Source organism: Martes martes (genome assembly GCF_963455335.1).
Source record: "Martes martes genome assembly, chromosome: 5".
NCBI classification, from domain to species: Eukaryota; Metazoa; Chordata; class Mammalia; order Carnivora; family Mustelidae; genus Martes; species Martes martes.
This window is the reverse complement of record NC_137892.1, coordinates 68,964,058-68,980,805: the sequence shown is the minus strand read 5'-3', so window position 1 is coordinate 68,980,805 and position 16,748 is coordinate 68,964,058. Positions and strand designations below refer to the sequence as shown.

Below are 16,748 nucleotides of genomic sequence, written 5' to 3'. Positions count from 1 at the left end.
GGCTCAATTGGTGGAGGATGCAATTCTTGATCTCAGGGTAATCAGTTCAAGCCCCATGTTGGGTGTGGAGCCTACTTAAAAAAAACAAAGCAACAACAACAACGACAAAACACAAATGGGGGGGGAAGACAAATTAAGAAACAGACTCTTAACTATTGAGAACAAACTGATGGTTACCAGAGGAGAGGTGGCTGGGGAGATGGGTGAAATAGGTGAAGGGTTAGATTAAGAGTAAACTTACCATGATAAGCCCTGAGTAATGTAGAGAAATACTGAACCTCTATAGTGTACACATGAAATATTACACTGTACGTTACTAATATTACACTGTATGTTGAGTATACTGGAATTGAAAAAAAAAAAAGAATCCTACTTTCCACAACTATCACGTTCTAGCCTCTGCAACTTACTCCTTCTAGTAGGTGGATGATGGCAATCATTCCACTTCACGGGGACAAAACACTGATTCTCCAACTTTTTTTTTTTTTTTAAAGATTTAATTTATTTATTTGACAGACAGAGATCACAAGCAGGCAGAGAGGCAGGCAGAGAGAGAGGAGGAAGCAGGCTCCCCGCCAAGCAGGGAGCCCGATGCGGGGCTCGATCCCAGGACCCCGAGACCATGACCCGAGCCGAAGGCAGAGGCTCAACCCACCGAGCCACCCAGGCGCCCCTGATTCTCCAACTTTTTAAACTCCTACGAACTCTCACTCCATTTCTTAGCCAGCTTAAATTCCACGGCCAATTATCAAGACATTTCCATTGTACTTCCCCAACTCCCTTTCTTACATTCTCCTGGTAAAGCTACAGCCCCCGGCTGTAGCTTTATTTAGGATAAAGAGAGTGAGAGTACAAGTGAGGGAAGGGGCAGAAGGAAGAGGCTCTCCACTGATGGGGAGCTCGATGTGGGCCTCCTAACAGGATCCTGGGATCATGACCTGAGCTGAAGGCAAACGCTCAACCAACTGAGCCATCAGGTGCTCCAAACTACAGCCCTTTTAATTTCAACTCTTAATTCACTCTGTGCCTGCCCTCACACACCTGAATTGAATTTAGCTGGAGAAAAATACAATTATGCTGCCTAGTCCCCTTTATACTCATGACCACAGATCTCAAGGAGACCATTAACGTGGCCTAGCAACACTTCCACTACATTTCCCTAGTCCAACACTCATTCTCTATCCCTAGTTTCTACTCTCTCTGCTCAAATCTCCAACATTTGCCCCCTCTCACTTCTAGCTGATGACTTTACATCTTTTACTGAACACAGCCACAATGGAAAGAGAACTCTGACAAATCTGTCCAACCACAAAGGTCTCTATGCACATAATTACCACAATATTAACTGTCAATGTTTCTAACAAAGGCCAAATCCAACCTCTCTTAACTATTCTATAGTTAACCTCTCTCTTAACTATATCTATTCTAGAACAGTGCTTTGACATTTCTCTTGTGTCACCAAGTTTTCCATCCTTACTGGATCTTTCCCACCAGCCCACAAAATGTTGAAACAGATTTCTCTCACCTTACAAACAAAAAACTAAATTGAGAATCCTGTTTATTTTAGTGCCCCCTCCATCTATTGGCCAATTTCTCTACCTTCTATTTACAACTTGAAATATTTATTTACAAATTTTCCCTTGATTTTCTTCTCTCCCGCTCCAAACTCACTCCAATCAGATTTTACCCAAGGTTGATCTTCCCCCTTACAAACCTTCTCTACCTACAGTCTTCCTAAGCACACCTGAGTAAAAAGCAATCTCAGTTTGGGACAATCTTGAAATTACCTTGACTTACCTTTCTCAAATCTCCTTTATCGATTCCATGTGCAAAACCCACAGTACCTCTTGATTTCAAATTACACCTGGAATCCAAGTACTTTATTTTCCATTGCTAACACCTGGGTCTAAAACGGGATTATTTCAACGGACTCCTAACTGGTTCGCCTGCTTCACCCCGGTCTGCCTCCCGAACACTTCCCAATCAGAAAGAATGAACAAACCAAGGTACGATCAAGGTGAGGTAGGGAATCGTCTCTCAGCTATCAGGGAGTCCAAACCGCAAGAGAAAGGAGCTCGTGGCTAAAAGATCCCAAACCTGTGAAGACGTAGAAACCTGGAATACGGCCCCGCAATCAGCGAACCCGCCAGGTTCCGTCCAGCCGCTGGGGCCCGGAGGAGGGCGCTGGGAGCCCGCTCGGGGCACTCTCGGGAGGCGGTGCCCTCCAAGACCTCACCTGGCCTGTGCCGCGCCGGAACAACACGGAGTCCTCCTGCTCCGGGACGCCACCACCTCCTCCCATCGCCATGGCGAGCTTACTGCCGGGTGCACGGCGTGGGCAGCGTCTCTCTGGAAGTGACAACTTCCGCCGCCGGGGACCTCTGGGAGCGGAAGAGTACGGTGTCCTGGAGAGCGGCCACGAGGCCTGGAGAAGTCCGCGTGGTCGGTAGGAGTGGTTGCTGTCTCCGTGATTGGTCGTATTGCTCCTTTTTTTCCGCCTGCTTTCAATTCTTTGGTTTCACTTTTTGGTACGTTCGTAGAGTGATTCTACCAGGGTGTTTTTGTTTTAAGCAAATTTCCATAGAAAATATTGCCCATTGCAAATAATTTAGGAAATGTGGGTAAGAAATATAAAAGTCTAGAGGTAACCATTAATACGGCTACCATTTAAAAAAATGCTTTACAAAGTTTTATGTTAATTTTCACCACTCCGTAAGTGCGGAATTAATATGTCCATTTTAAAGAAATTTACTTTGGTATATGTGTACAATAGACTACTACTCAGCAATAAAAAGGAACAAGGGGCACATGGCTGGCTCAATGGGTACAGCATGAGACTTACTCTGGGGGAGAAGGATGTGAGTTACACTCCCACATGAGGTGGTAGAGATTACTTTTTAAAAACTTAAAAAGTAAGGAACTGTTGATATCCTCCCAACACCCCCCCCCTCCCCCCCAGGAAACCAGCACAGAGCATTTACACAGCTTCCTGGATCCCTTTAGCCACTTCCCAACATATTAACATTTAGGTTAATATCTCCCAAACCTTCTCTAGCAAATTTTGAAACTTAAAAAACGAATCAAAATGAACAAATGGGACTGCATCAAACTTTCATTCTTTGCATAGTGAAGGAAACCAACAAAAGGAAAAGACAACCTACTGGATGGGCAAAGACATTCTCACATATGATTTAACTGATAAGGCATTAACATCCAAAATCTATAAAGAACCCATAAAACTCAAAGTTAAAAAACAACAAAAGGGGAGCCTGGGTGGCTCAGTGGATTAAGTGCTTGCCTTCAGCTCAGGTCGCGATCTGAGGGTCCATTAGGCTCTCTGCACAGCGGAGAGCCTTCTTCTCCCTCTCCCTCTGCCTACTTGTACTTTCTCAATCTATCAAATAAATAAAAAATTTAAAAGACACAAGAAAACCCTCCCAACCCCAAAAACCATCAATTCCCTTAAAAAATGTGCAGAGGCCCTGCACAGATACTTTTCCAAAGAACACATACAGATGTCAACAGGTACATGGAAAGATGCTCAATATCACTAATCTTCAGGAAAATGCAAATCAAAACTCAAAGAGCTATTACAGGTGTTGGAATAGCTATTATCAGAAAGATAATAACAAGGAGAGTAATGATATAAAAAGGGAACCCTCATGCACTATTGGTGGGAATATAAATTGATGCAAACCCCAGATGAGTGGATAAAGATGTGTTTATACACATATGCACAATGAAATCTTCCATTTACAACAACATAGACAGATCCAGAGAGTACCATGCTATGTGAAATGAGTCAGAGAAATATCATATGACTTTACTTACATGTGAAAACCAAAAACAATTTAATGAAACAGAAACAGATTCCTAGAGAATAAACTGACAATTGCCAGGGAGTGGGAGGAGTGTAGTGATAGATAAAGTGAGAGGGATAGGCAAGAAAAATGGGATCAAATATTGTCTAATGTTTATGAAGGTGCATTTTTTTGTCTTTATATGGATCAAGCAGGATTTTAAATCTTAATAGGAGTTTATCATTTATTTTTCCAGATTATTGTTTAGGATTTAGTATTTATTTAGTATATTATTATTAAGTATTTAGTATTTATTAAGTATTTAGGATTGCCAGATGGATTAAAAAAAAAAAACCACTGAGATTTCTCTCAATCATAAAAATTCTCACAATAGCATTTTTTTTTTGTAAGTAATCTCTTCACGTAATGTGGGGCTCAAACTGACCACCTGGAAATCAAGAGTTGCACGATCCTATGGGGCCAGCCAGGAACCCCTTCACAATGGCATTTGATGCAGAAATTTAAAGAATTTGGAATGAGGGTTTTATTTTTTTTTATTTTTTTTTTTTTATTTTTTTAAAGATTTTATTTATTTATTTGACAGACAGAGATCACAAGTAGGCAGAGAGAGAGAGGAGGAAGCAGGCTCCCCGCTGAGCAGAGAGCCCGATGCGGGGCTCGATCCCAGGACCCTGAGATCATGACCCGAGCCGAAGGCAGAGGCCCAACCCACTGAGCCACCCAGGCGCCCCAGAGGGTTTTATTTTTTTAAGTATAATTTATGTACCATCAATTTCACCATTTTAAAGCAAACAGCTTAGTTTTTAGTGTATTTGAAAGGTTATGCAGCCACCACCGCTAATTCTAGAGCACTTCATCACCCCAAAAAGAAACTTGTACCCATTAGCCATCACTCCCTATTCTTTCCTCCTTCCAGCCCCTCACAACTACTCATCACTTTCTATGTATGGATTTACTTATTTTTATATTTTATATAAATGGAATATGTGGCCTTTTGTGTCTAGATTTTCTCCCTTAGCATAAAGTTTTCAAGAAGGAATAAATATCTTAAATTCAGAATGGCAGATTCTTTGTGGAAAAAGTATTTCTCCTTATGAGGACCAGGTTCACCAACAAAAATGAACCTATGGAATTTTTGTCCTCAAAGAAAATATTAAGTTCTTTTATCCCTGATGGTGACCTCTATGTTTGAATTTCTGTATTTTATAAAGTTATTTAATATGACACACAAAGCACTCAAAGTACAATGTAGTGGGGGCGCCTGGGTGGCTCAGTGGGTTAAGCCTCTGCCTTCGGCTCAGGTCATGATCCCAGTGTCGTGGGATCAAGCCCCGCATCGGGCTCTCTGTTCAGCAGGGAGCCTGCTTCCCCCTCTCTCTCTGCCTACTTGTGGTCTCTGTCTGTCAAATAAATAAATAAAATCTTTAAAAAAAAAGTACAATGTCATGAACTTCCAAAGAAAAGCCATTTCACCTGATTTGAAGGCATTTATGAAAACATCAAATTTAACTTCATGAACTGGAACACATCTTTGTACATATGTAATTTCCAAATAAAAAACCTACCTTCAGTGACTCTTGGAACTTGCCCAGGAACAAATAAAGGATTCAAATAATTAGTGATGAGGTTTCCGATTTGAATTTCAAGTGGAAGAGTGAATAAACAAATGACAAAGCCAAACCAGTTAGTTCCTTACCCTTGTTATCAGGGTCTAGGGGCAGATGAGAGATGTTATCAGTGATTTTAGTACAAGAATGCTCACAGACCTGTTATAGCCGCATAAAGTTAAAACTTAAAATTGATGTTTTGGAAGAGTATTTGAACCATGTAATGGACAAATGGTATTTTAATTCTTAAACAACATAGCTATAATTAACCATCCAGCATCTGAGGTTTGGACTCCTCACTCTCACATCACGTACCAAAGTACATTCTAGGTGATTTTTATAAACTTGGGATGGGGAAGATCTTAAGGTAGAAACAAGAAACCATGCTAGCACTGAAAATCCAAATACCTTTTGGGAGTAAGTAAGTTAAGGAGGAGTAAACAATAAGGGGTGGTGGGTACTGTAATCAGTTAGGTGGAGACTATCCCTCCACCCCATCCCATTCACTATGCCTGGTCCCTGCCCGAACAAAGGTATTTAAGTTCACATTAAAAAGTTTTAACATGTCAGACAGGACAACTCTGCTGTCAGTCTGCATCCTTACTTATAAAGAAACTAGACAATTATGTAATTAAAAATTCTTGGGGCACCTGGGTGGCTCAGTGGGTTAAGCTTCTGCCTTCGGCTCAGGTCATGATCTCAGGGTCCTGGAATCGAGCCCCGCATCGGGCTCTCTGCTCAGTGGGGAGCCTGCTTCCCCCCGCCCCCCACCTGCCTCACTACCTACTTGTGATCTCTCTTTCTCTATCACATAAAAATAAAAATCTTTATAAAAAAATTCTGGCAAAAGCAGAATAAATACAATGAAATGACATACAATAGTTTGGAAAATATTTTTCACATGTAAAGAGGTTACTATCTCTTACATATTTAGTATAATTTATATACATACACTATATACATATGTTTATATATATATATATTTTTAAAGATTTTATTTATTTGACAGAGAGAGAGAGAGAGACAGAGAACACAAGCAGGCAGAGAGGCAGGCAGAGAGAGAGGAGGAAGCAGGCTCCCCACTGAGCAAGGAGCCCAATGCGGGGCTCGATCCCAGGACCCTGATATCATGACCTGAGCCGAAGGCAGCGGCTTAACCCACTGAGCCACCCAGGCGCCCCTACGTTTATATATTTTAAAAAAGCTTTGTCCAAAGTAAAAACTGCAAAAAAATAATAAAGCCAAGAATAAAATATTCCAAAGGGGGGGGGAAGAAAAACATAGCCAATAAGTATGAAAATAAGCCTAACTCCTGCACTCAGTCTGCCTGGTTTAATATCCCTAACCTGCCACTTACTAGCTGGGTAAGCTTGGGGGAAATTCCTTAATTAAAACCTCAATTTCTTTAACTATACAGATAGATAGAATAGTAGGGTCTACATGTGAGGACTAAATGAAATAAAAAGCGTAAAGCAGAGGGAAAACATGAGTAGATCAGAAGAAAAAATCTCACTGTCCAATAAACATGGAAAAATGCTCAACCTCTACATGCAGGGAATTATTAAAACTAAGATACCATTTTTCACTCACGTTGGCAAAATTAGTAGAGATTAATATTTGATGTTATCAAGGGCATGGATATAGAAAGCTATTTTCTTCCTGGAAATACTTGTTTAAAATAGCAAATACATATACTCTACCATTGTCTTAAGAATTCTATCTTTAGGAATGCATTCTTACAGAAATAAAAGAACATTATAGGTATGACTGTATTACAGAATTGTTTGTAGTAGCAAATGCTTGAAAACATCTTCAATGTCCATGAGTAAGGAAGTCACTGGATAAATTACTATATATCTACACTATGGTTAGATCAATATGGACTGACCTGTAGGATGGCTTAAAAAAAAGTAAGTTATAGCTAAGTTTCCCCGTTTTTGTTTCCCATTTTGTAGTGGGTGAATGGTGGTCCCCAAAATATGTCCACCATATTTTGTGAATGTGACCCTATTTGGGAAAAAGGTTGTGCTGATGTAATTAAAGATCTTAAGATGAGATCATCCTAAATTAGAGTGGGCCCTAAACCCAATGACAAACATCCTTTTAAAAAACAGGAAGAAGCCTGAGAAAAGAAGGCTATGTGAAGACAAAGATAGGAGTTATGCTGCCACAGCAAAGTAATGCATGAAGCCAATGGAAGAGGCAAGCAAAGATTTTCATTTAGAATCTTCAGAGGCCATGTGGTCCCGCTGACAACTTGCCTGTATACTTCTGGCCTATAGAACTGTGAAAGAATAAATTTTGGTTCTTGTAAGCCCCTAAGTTTGTGGTAATTTGTTACAGCAACCCAAGGAAATTCCCCACATTCCTTAGTTATGTGTTTATAAGTGCTTAAATGAGCATTAAGGAAAACTAGACAACAATTTTATGTATTCTATGACCCAGCAATTCCACTGTTAATATTAAATAGAAATACATATTTATGACCCCTAAAAGATATATATAGATAGATACCTATCTATCTATATATATAGAATATTTATGGCAGAATTATTTTTAAAAGCTCCAAACTAAGAGCAAACCAAACGTCATGAAAAGTAGAGTGGATAACTAAATCATGGTATATTTTTATAACAGGATACTACACAGCCATGAAGAAGATAGAGTTACTGACACACAAAACACATTCTCACAGACATCTGTTACTCACGGAATACACTCTTGATTCTATCATCTTAGGTGCCTGCCTTCCCCTTGCTGAAGGGTAGGCATGCAACCCAAATAAGTTCATTTGGAGGAACTCTGAATGACAAAGATGGAAAATTGTTGTCAAAACTTCACCCTGAGAGGACCATCATGGAGTAAGAAATTCTCATAGGACCTGGAGCTGTTCCAACTCTTGACCTTTCCAAAGCCTTGAGTCTTCAACTTTTCCTCGGACTCTGGAGTCTCTCATCCACTCAAATAACTGTTGTGGTTATTTATAATTGATGAGTCTGTTTGCAACTAGAAATTTTAACATACCATCAAATCACAGTTTTAATGTGCTTGTATTTCTTCAAGCATGCATTAAAATACATAACTCTCTATTAAATGTCTATTCAAAAGCCACCTTAGCAGTCATCTTGAGTGTACAAGGCCAAATGAGCCTTTGACCAATAACTCCTCCCTCCCAAAATCCAAAGCCTTCACAAAAGCCTTTGTCATGCAATATATGTTTATAAAAGGGAAGTATTCAATAGGATTTTGTCTTTATTACAGCCAGGTTGGTAGGCAATTTCTTACAAACTAAAAACTTGTATAAAAGAAGCTCCATTCAGTAATACTCAAGTAATACTCAATATTCCTGTATGGACACTCCAGTAAGCAAAGTTAGATCCAATTGATAGAGTAGCATGAAAAGCAGTAGGTGGCGTGAAAAATATTTCTATAAAAGTTAGGTTATAATCAAAGTATAAATTTTAAATCTCAATTTTGCTGGACAAATCATCTAATAGCAGGCTGCTCGTAAACTTTTCAAGTGTATTAGCAGGTTTAGTGGTACGTGAAAGGGTTTTAAGAAGCAAAGTTGTACGGAAAAGTCTATATGACGTTTAAAATTTTGGTGCAATTTATGGGAAAGTGCATTTCAGCAACCTAGAGTCATTCCTCTTTTCCCACTGACATTTTCAAGACTTGGCCATCAGTAAAGCAATATATCCCAATATGTGACTACCAAAAAGCAAGTACTTCAGCAGATAAAGTCTTAGGAGGTAGTTTAATAAACTTTCTTACTCTTTTGTTCTAATGGAAAATTATGGTTGACAATTTCATAAAGTTAATTTTTCAATTCAATTTTTACTTTAGGTCTTCATCACCAAAGGCAGTTGGGAACTTAACTAAAGTTCACACGCTCCCTGCTTAGTTTCAATCACTGCTGACACAGATGATAAAATGTACAAATCTCAAATTCTGACTGCCAAAGTGACTTTTATATTGGGTTTTCACTTTAGGGGTATTTTCCTTCCCACTGCTTCAATGAGGTATGATTTACTAATAAAATTGTTTATATTTACGGTGTACAATATAATTTGTTAGATGTATACACTGTGAGGGGATAGCCTTTTTAGAGTTCAATAGTTTTCAAACAGCTTTTAGACAGTATTAGTACTAAGAGTATTAGTACGACCCTTGCCTTGAACAGAAACTCTTTACAAGGCACAACTTTAAAATACATAGGTGCTCACCCTCCTCGAGTGAGTAACCTCATTCTATCTATAAAAACATGCAGAAAAAGAAAAAATATTTTTAAAAAGTTAGAAAAATGATGTCAGTAATCAGTATTTCCTGTGAGTCCTATTTTTCAACACTTTCCTGTGTTGAGTGGGTAACAATTTCTTACACATGCTACTAATAGAAAGGGTACTCAAAAGGAATCAAGGGGCACCTGGGTGGCTCAGTGGGTTAAGCCTCTGCCTTCAGCTGAGGTCATGATCTCGGGGTCCTGGGATCAGGCCCCGCATCGGGCTCTCTGCTCAGCAGAGAGCCTGCTTCCCCTCCTCTCTCTGCCTGCCTCTCTGCCTACTTGTGATCTCTGTCTGTCAAATAAATAAATAAAATCTTTAAAAAAAAAACAAAAAACAATGTTTAAAAAAAAAAGGAATCAAGGAACTGATGAATCTGACCTCCCTGTTCTCACCTTGGGCAGTAGCAGCTGCTCCCTCATATATCTCAGCAGGTCTTAGGACGATTGCTAATGACAATCCACTACCACGTTAAGGATAATGCAAGGTAGCAATTTTAATGCCTATGAGGGTGTTCCATGGAGTTCAGTATTTTCTAAATTACATTTTAGAGTTGGCACTACTTCATTTAAGTAATTTGATCTTGCCTTAGCAACATACCAAAACAATAATCTAAAGTTAGTGCATAAGTTAACTTTACTGATTGGATGTAACTATTCACACGTATTTTCCCTTAATATCTCGTGATTGAGAAATTAAAAAGTATCTTGACCCGTTACCATCTTTAGAAGTTTAGCTATTTTAGTTACGTTGCTTAAATATAGTACAAGAAAAGAAACTGAAGTGTCAATAAGTTACAGCAATTACAGTTAATTTTCTTCCTCTTGGGTAAGTTTTCTGTCTGCCTTGAGGAAACATGTGGTCATGTTTTAGTTAAAAACCAAGCCCTTTATCTTACAATGAACTCATTCAAGTGCCATAATTTTTTTTAAGATGCAGTTCTGGATTTAAGTCTTAGTGATTAATTATAACACAGAGATCTTCCTTATCCTAATACCCATGTTCTTTTGGAAAACGCGGTTTTCCCAAGACTGATTAAGGATTAACTTTTGAAAAGCTAAAGTTATTCCACTACATTATTCATTACTTAAAACAAAAAACAAAAAAACAACAAAGTATACAGCTGAAAGCATAACAAGTTCTTTGTATTCATGACTTACCACTGTGTAAAATTCTGAAGATAGGATTATAGAAATCAAACCCATAAAGAAGCTTTGCAGTACAATCGGACTTCATCATCCTTTTTTTTTTTTTTTTAAGATTTTATTTATTTGCCATAGAGAGAGAGAGTACACACAAGCAGGCAGAGAGGCAGGCAGAGGCAGCGAGAGAAGCAGGCTCCCTGCCGAGCAAGGAACCCGATGCGGGACTCAATCCCAGGACCCTGGGATCATGACCTGAGCCGAAGGCAGCGGCTTAACCAACTGAGCCACCCAGGCGTCCCCATCATTCTTTTTATTAGAAAGTAACTTAAGCTGATGTAATCCTTTTGCCCTTATAACTCCCCATATAAAGCTTGAAGACTTACGTTAACCTAAGACAAAGTTTTACTTTAACTGAAAAGCTATAGTAATATGAAGATAAGAACTTCCCATTTGCCTCTTCCAGTATTAGAGACACTGAGGATTCCACCCCATTAACAGGTGGCACCACGGCCAAGTGACTTATCTCAAGATTATCAGAACCTTCGTTAAAATAGGAGGCCAAGTCTTAAAGAGCTGTCCACTGACTGTCCATTTCCACAGTGGTAGACTCTCTTTGCAGTAATTATGCCTATTTGCTTCAGAGTAGTATAGTCATAAATCCTTCTCTAGGTTAATGTATTTCCATTATTTATCACTGTCAAGTCACAAGTTTTTCAGTCTCGGAATAGACTTAAAAAACGACACTCTTACAACACGAAGACTGAATCCTTTGAACTTTGGACTAGTAACCTCGTACTTTGGGTGATTATGATATGTTACTATAGATTCATCAATTACAACAGACTTACCACTCTGGTGGGGCATATTCATAATGGAGGAGGCTATGTATAAATAGAAGCAGGGTATACATGAGAAATCAATTTTATTGTGAACCTAATTCTGTTCTAAAGAACATAGTCTATTAGAAGAAAGGCACTCACTAAAAATTTTAAAGCGGTAAGCAAAACTCAGAATTTTCTCAGTAAGTTACTCTTCATTTAGTTTATATTCATTTAGTTGCCATTCCAGGTGGGTCTGTGCTATGGTAAATTCTTCAAGCAAACCAGTTAATCACAAAACAACATTAGATTGTTTTAAGATAAATGTATCTTAAATTCTATTATACAATCAAGTTGACTGTAAACAAGATCTACTTTAACAAAGTTTATGACAAATATTCTAGATTTATAGATTTTTATTATCTCATCACATTACGTCTCTGGCAAATTATATAAATGCTCACTGCTGATAAAAAAATAACATCCACCAATATATCACATGAACGGTTAGTGTTTTATTCTTTGAAGAATGGTTCTGAAACATTAAGTGAGGCTGAAAGGTAAAGTTTAAAATAGTTTTATAAGGATATAACACATGACTGTTCACTCCACAAAATTTTGACCTTAGAGCTTATGATACACCTAGTCGGCAGGAGCACCCAGGTTTTTCCAAATAGTCATCATTTTTCTCTTGTCTGCATAGACTTCTTCTCATTAGCTGCCTTCTGCTTTTGTTGCATTATCTCAGAGTCCCTATAATGGGGGAAAAGGCTGTTAAGTTGTTACAGAAAAACTGATTACATGTTCTTACTTGTTTTGTATACATAACCCATTAAACATATTAGAAAACAAACTAAAAGTTATAAAGATTCAAGTGTTTCTGTTTTCATGGCAACAGAATGGGAAAACAAAGTATGAAAGGGCTTTGAAGTCACATCTTATTTTGAAAACCATCTCTATTGTTATCATGATCTTGGGCAAATAACGACCTTTCAAAATCAGAAAAGTAGTCACTAGGGTTGTTTTGTGGAATAGCTATGAATATATCTATCTGACATCAGGCAGCTGTATACAGAAATAATGGCAACTACTTTTGTTTTCAACAAAGTTAATATACTCTATTTTTCTCTCAAAGAAGGGGCATTTAAGAAGTCTCCTAAAGCATAAGGAATAACACGGAGGTGAGGTCATGGGGAGATGGAGAGGAGAAGGGAGTTGGGGGAAATTGGAGGGGGAGATGACCCATGAGAGACCGTGGACTCTGAGGAACTGAGGGTTTTGGAGGGGAGAGGAGTGGGAGGTTAGGTAAGCCTGGTGGTGGATATTGTGGAGGGCACGTATTGCATGGAGCACTGGGTGTGGTGCATACACAATGAACTCTGGAACACTGAAAAGAAATTTAAAAAATTAAAAAAAAAAAAAAAAAAAGAAGTCTTCTAGATATCCAAAATGGTACGTAGCATTAGGACATAGATGTTATGAAGCAATTCAGTTTCTTACAAGCCTGAAAGCCCAATAGCTAGTGATTAAAAATGGATTACCCTAAAAAACAACAGGATATTCAGGCGTTTCCTTAACACTTGGTGTCTCTGGCTGAACCTCCATATATCATATTAATGGTGAACTAGAACCAGACTACCTGGGCTAGATGGTCCAGGAAGTCCTTATTTTAAAAAATACATTAAATGGCTTTGTAATCGACACCTGGCTACATTCCAATTTGCTGGCTCTGGATTAAGTCTAATAGCAACTGTTATTATCCCCATGATTCAAATTAAAAAAAAATTAGAAGTTTAGAGCTAAATAATTTGCCTTAAATCATATAAAACCCAAGTTTGTCTAATTTCAAAGTTCAGGCTCTTTCCTGTTATCACATAGATTTAGTGTGAGATTTTAATATAGGTGAGTAGCTCTGTCCATGACAATAGACACTTCTGTAAAGCCAATAGCAAAGTTGAGGAATGAGGATGAAGGAAAACCAAGATGGCTATAAAGAAATGAAGTACTGGGCGCCTGGGTGGCTCAGTCATTGAGTGTCTGTCTGCCTTTGACTCAGGTCATGATCCTGGAGTCCCAGGATTGAGTGCCGCATCAGACTCCCTGCTCTGTAGGAAGCCTGCTTTTCTCTCTCCCACTCTCCCTGTTTCTGTTCCCTCTCTAGCTGTGTCTCTCTCTGTCAAATAAATAAAATCTTTAAAAGAAAAAAAAGAAATGAAGTATTATGGAAAATAATATGATTGTAACTTTTCTGTTTGAAACTGAACTCTTTTGCACTTGCTGTACCCTTAGTAATGTTACTGAAATTCAGAACCTCAGTTTCCTATCCTATACATTGAGGCTAATACCATTTTTCAGGGTAACGAATAGAGATAATAAGTATAGAGTACCCAGCGCAGAGCTTTCTAACAAATGGATATTCATTTAACAAGGACTATTACTGAGCTAGACTAAGGTTCCCCACTAAAAATTTCAGGGTCACTGATTTGTACCATGTTTACTTTTATTGCAACGTGGGTAAACAGAAATTTAAGGCAAACCTTATCACTTTAATATCACAGAAAAAAAGCATGAGGTGATAATAAACCCAATGTGGGACTTGAAGTCATGACTCAAGAGTCACATTCTCCACTGAGCTAGCCAGGCAGCCCCAAACAATTATTATTTTTTAAAGATTTTATTTATTTATTTGACAAACAGAGATCACAAGTGGGCAGAGGGGCGGGCAGAGAGGAGGAAGCAGGCTCGCCGCCGAGCAGAGAGCCCAACTCGGGGATCGATCCCAGGACCCTGAGATCATGACCTGAGCCGAAGACAGAGGCTTTAACCCACTGAGCCACCCAGGCGCCCCTCAAACGATTATTCTTAACTCTAGTTGCACATTGGAATCACCTGGGGATAGTTTTAAAGGCAGGTTTAGCTCAGTCACAATAAAATTTACCTAGAGCACCTACTATGCCCAGCCCCAGACCAATTAAATCAGGACTGAATTTAAGGTACAGGCTTGAGTAGCCTTTAGGGTTTCCCAGGTGTTTCTAATGTGCAGGCTAGAGGACCACAGAGAAGCCCCACGGAAGCATGTGTAGGCAATTCTCCACCTGACCTCCAAGCTGTACCTAGACAAAATTTGTTTTTAGAATAATATTAAGCTTGTTTATAAATATGAATGCTTTTTAAAAATTTAAGCTGCAATCCAAATATTTCTGTGGCAATTTTGTATTATTTCTCACATATATAATCATACATCAAGGCTGTGCACCTGCAATTTTTCCAACGCAAAGAATCTTAAAAAGTCCATATAGCTACATATACTTTTTTGTGTCTCCTTCAGAACCTTAATCCCTGTAATTGAGTCACCTGTCATCTCGACTAGTTTGGGTAGGATGCCTCCTTTGAAAATGCTGTATCCCTAGCATGGAACAGTGCCTACCACGAGGAAGGCATTCAGATATTTTGCTAGATGAAATTTCTATGGTTGTGGTGACTGAAGTCTGAGATTCTCTTGAAGACTATTGCTTGGGAGCTGGAAATTTTTCATTCACGTATTGGGATAATTGCTACCTTATATAGTTTTAGTGTGCATGCAACAAATGTTCAACTGTTACCCCGTATGCAGCCTAAGGCTAGTTCTACCAAGGATTTAAAAAATTCTCCCCGTTCTCCAAAACAAAAACTTCAGTGACTTGAAAATTCCTTTAGTATCGCTTACCTCTGCTTTCTCTGAGAGGTGGTCAAGCTATCCTCTTTTCTTTTTCCCTTGCTAATTTCCTGGGATTTCTTCATGTTTTTCTGGCGGGCAAGTTCTCGCTGATTTCCTCCTACAAAGCCAAACAGTCATGCTCTTTCCCCCATCTCAAACATAATCACGAATTCCGCAAAAACGCTCTTACTTAAATGCATCTGAAGCTGGCTTTTTAACAGACACTCCAGCCGAGTAATTACACTAAACGCTGTTCCCGTATCTGACGAGGAGGAAGCACAGAGGTAAACACACAAGGTCTTAAGAATATTATCATATCAATGAATGTGCTCACTGGCTGTGAATTCCAGGTCTCTTACAAAAGGCATTCCACTCCTCTGTCTATACCGGTTAGTATTCCAGATTAAGGTCTAGCTTTTGAAAAGCGTTTATGGGAAGAAGAATAGATACACAGGGAACAGAGCTCCACAAGTTGGCCCATCACAACTCGACTGTTAGGCGAACAAATGCGGCTGTTCGAGAAACATTACCTGTAGGAGCCAAACAAAAGAACTACGGAGGAGACTCAGTCGGAGCTTCCAGTCCTCATCAGGCCTTAGGACCTTTAAGTACAGACAGAAACCCCTTTCCGACCAGGACCCTTCCCGGGGCCGCGATCCTCACACCTCACCTCCGGAAAGGTGTTTTCTACCGTGTAAACTCACACCTGACCTGCAGGTGATTGCCCGATTTCTCAAGCGGACCCGAAGCTAACCATCCCTCTCCCTCTGCGGACTGAGGACAGGGTCCCCGCGCCGCCGGAACCGAAGGGGATACACCAGCCAGTCCCCGCCTCCCCGCTAGGCTCTCTCAGCGGACGCTCCCCTCCGCGTTCCCCCACCCGTCCGCACACTCACGGGCCATGCCGACACCGGACCGAGCCTGGGAGAAAACCCCTACGGAAAGCAACGGCCTCTTAGCACGCTAAGCGGTAGTCCCCACCGGTGGCCCTTGAAGGCTGAGCCCGCGCGGGCCCTCTGCGGGGCAACGCCTCCGCTCCTCCCATGGCCCCGCCCACCGAGACTGGACAGCGGCCGCCCGCGAGCCGGGCGAGCGACTGCGCGTGCGCTGCCGGGGGGTAGGCGGGGAGCCCCGGCCAAGGGACCCGGGCCGAGAGCGTCTTGAGATTCATCTGCTCTCTGGGGTCTTTCTGCCAAGCGAATACGGTCGAGTCTACAAACCAGGTTCTGCGTCTGTGGATTTTACGCACTGTGTACCCAACACTGGGCCCTGGCCAGCCTCCATTTTTTGGTAACGACAAAAACAATAAATGCTACTATATCTCATTTTTCGACAAAGAACACTAACTTTTATTCATCCCTTGCAGAAGCGGGAGGA

General features: G+C 40.0%; 2 protein-coding genes across 3 annotated transcripts in view; both read right to left on the bottom strand.

Moving 5' to 3' along the window:
- LOC308343784 (survival motor neuron protein) overlaps positions 1–2,345 on the bottom strand; it is a 33,860-nt gene extending 31,515 nt beyond the window's left edge. The window contains exon 1 of one of the 2 annotated variants that reach the window (XM_080804954.1): positions 2,237–2,345. In XM_080804954.1, coding sequence (XP_080661080.1) covers positions 2,237–2,308 — 72 coding nt within the window. In that variant the 5' untranslated portion in view covers positions 2,309–2,345. The remainder of the gene's footprint in view (positions 1–2,236) is intronic. The other variant, XM_080804955.1, reaches the window with a different exon arrangement.
- Positions 2,346–10,968: 8,623 nt separating this feature from the next.
- On the bottom strand, positions 10,969–16,422 carry SERF1B (small EDRK-rich factor 1B). Its single transcript, XM_080803641.1, has 3 exons — positions 16,268–16,422; positions 15,381–15,489; positions 10,969–12,427 (listed from the first exon to the last, which is right to left on the bottom strand). Exons 1-3 carry the CDS (start codon positions 16,272–16,274, stop codon positions 12,355–12,357), a joined length of 189 nt encoding a protein of 62 aa, XP_080659767.1. The 5' UTR covers positions 16,275–16,422; the 3' UTR covers positions 10,969–12,354.
- Between the last annotated feature and the right edge of the window lie 326 nt (positions 16,423–16,748).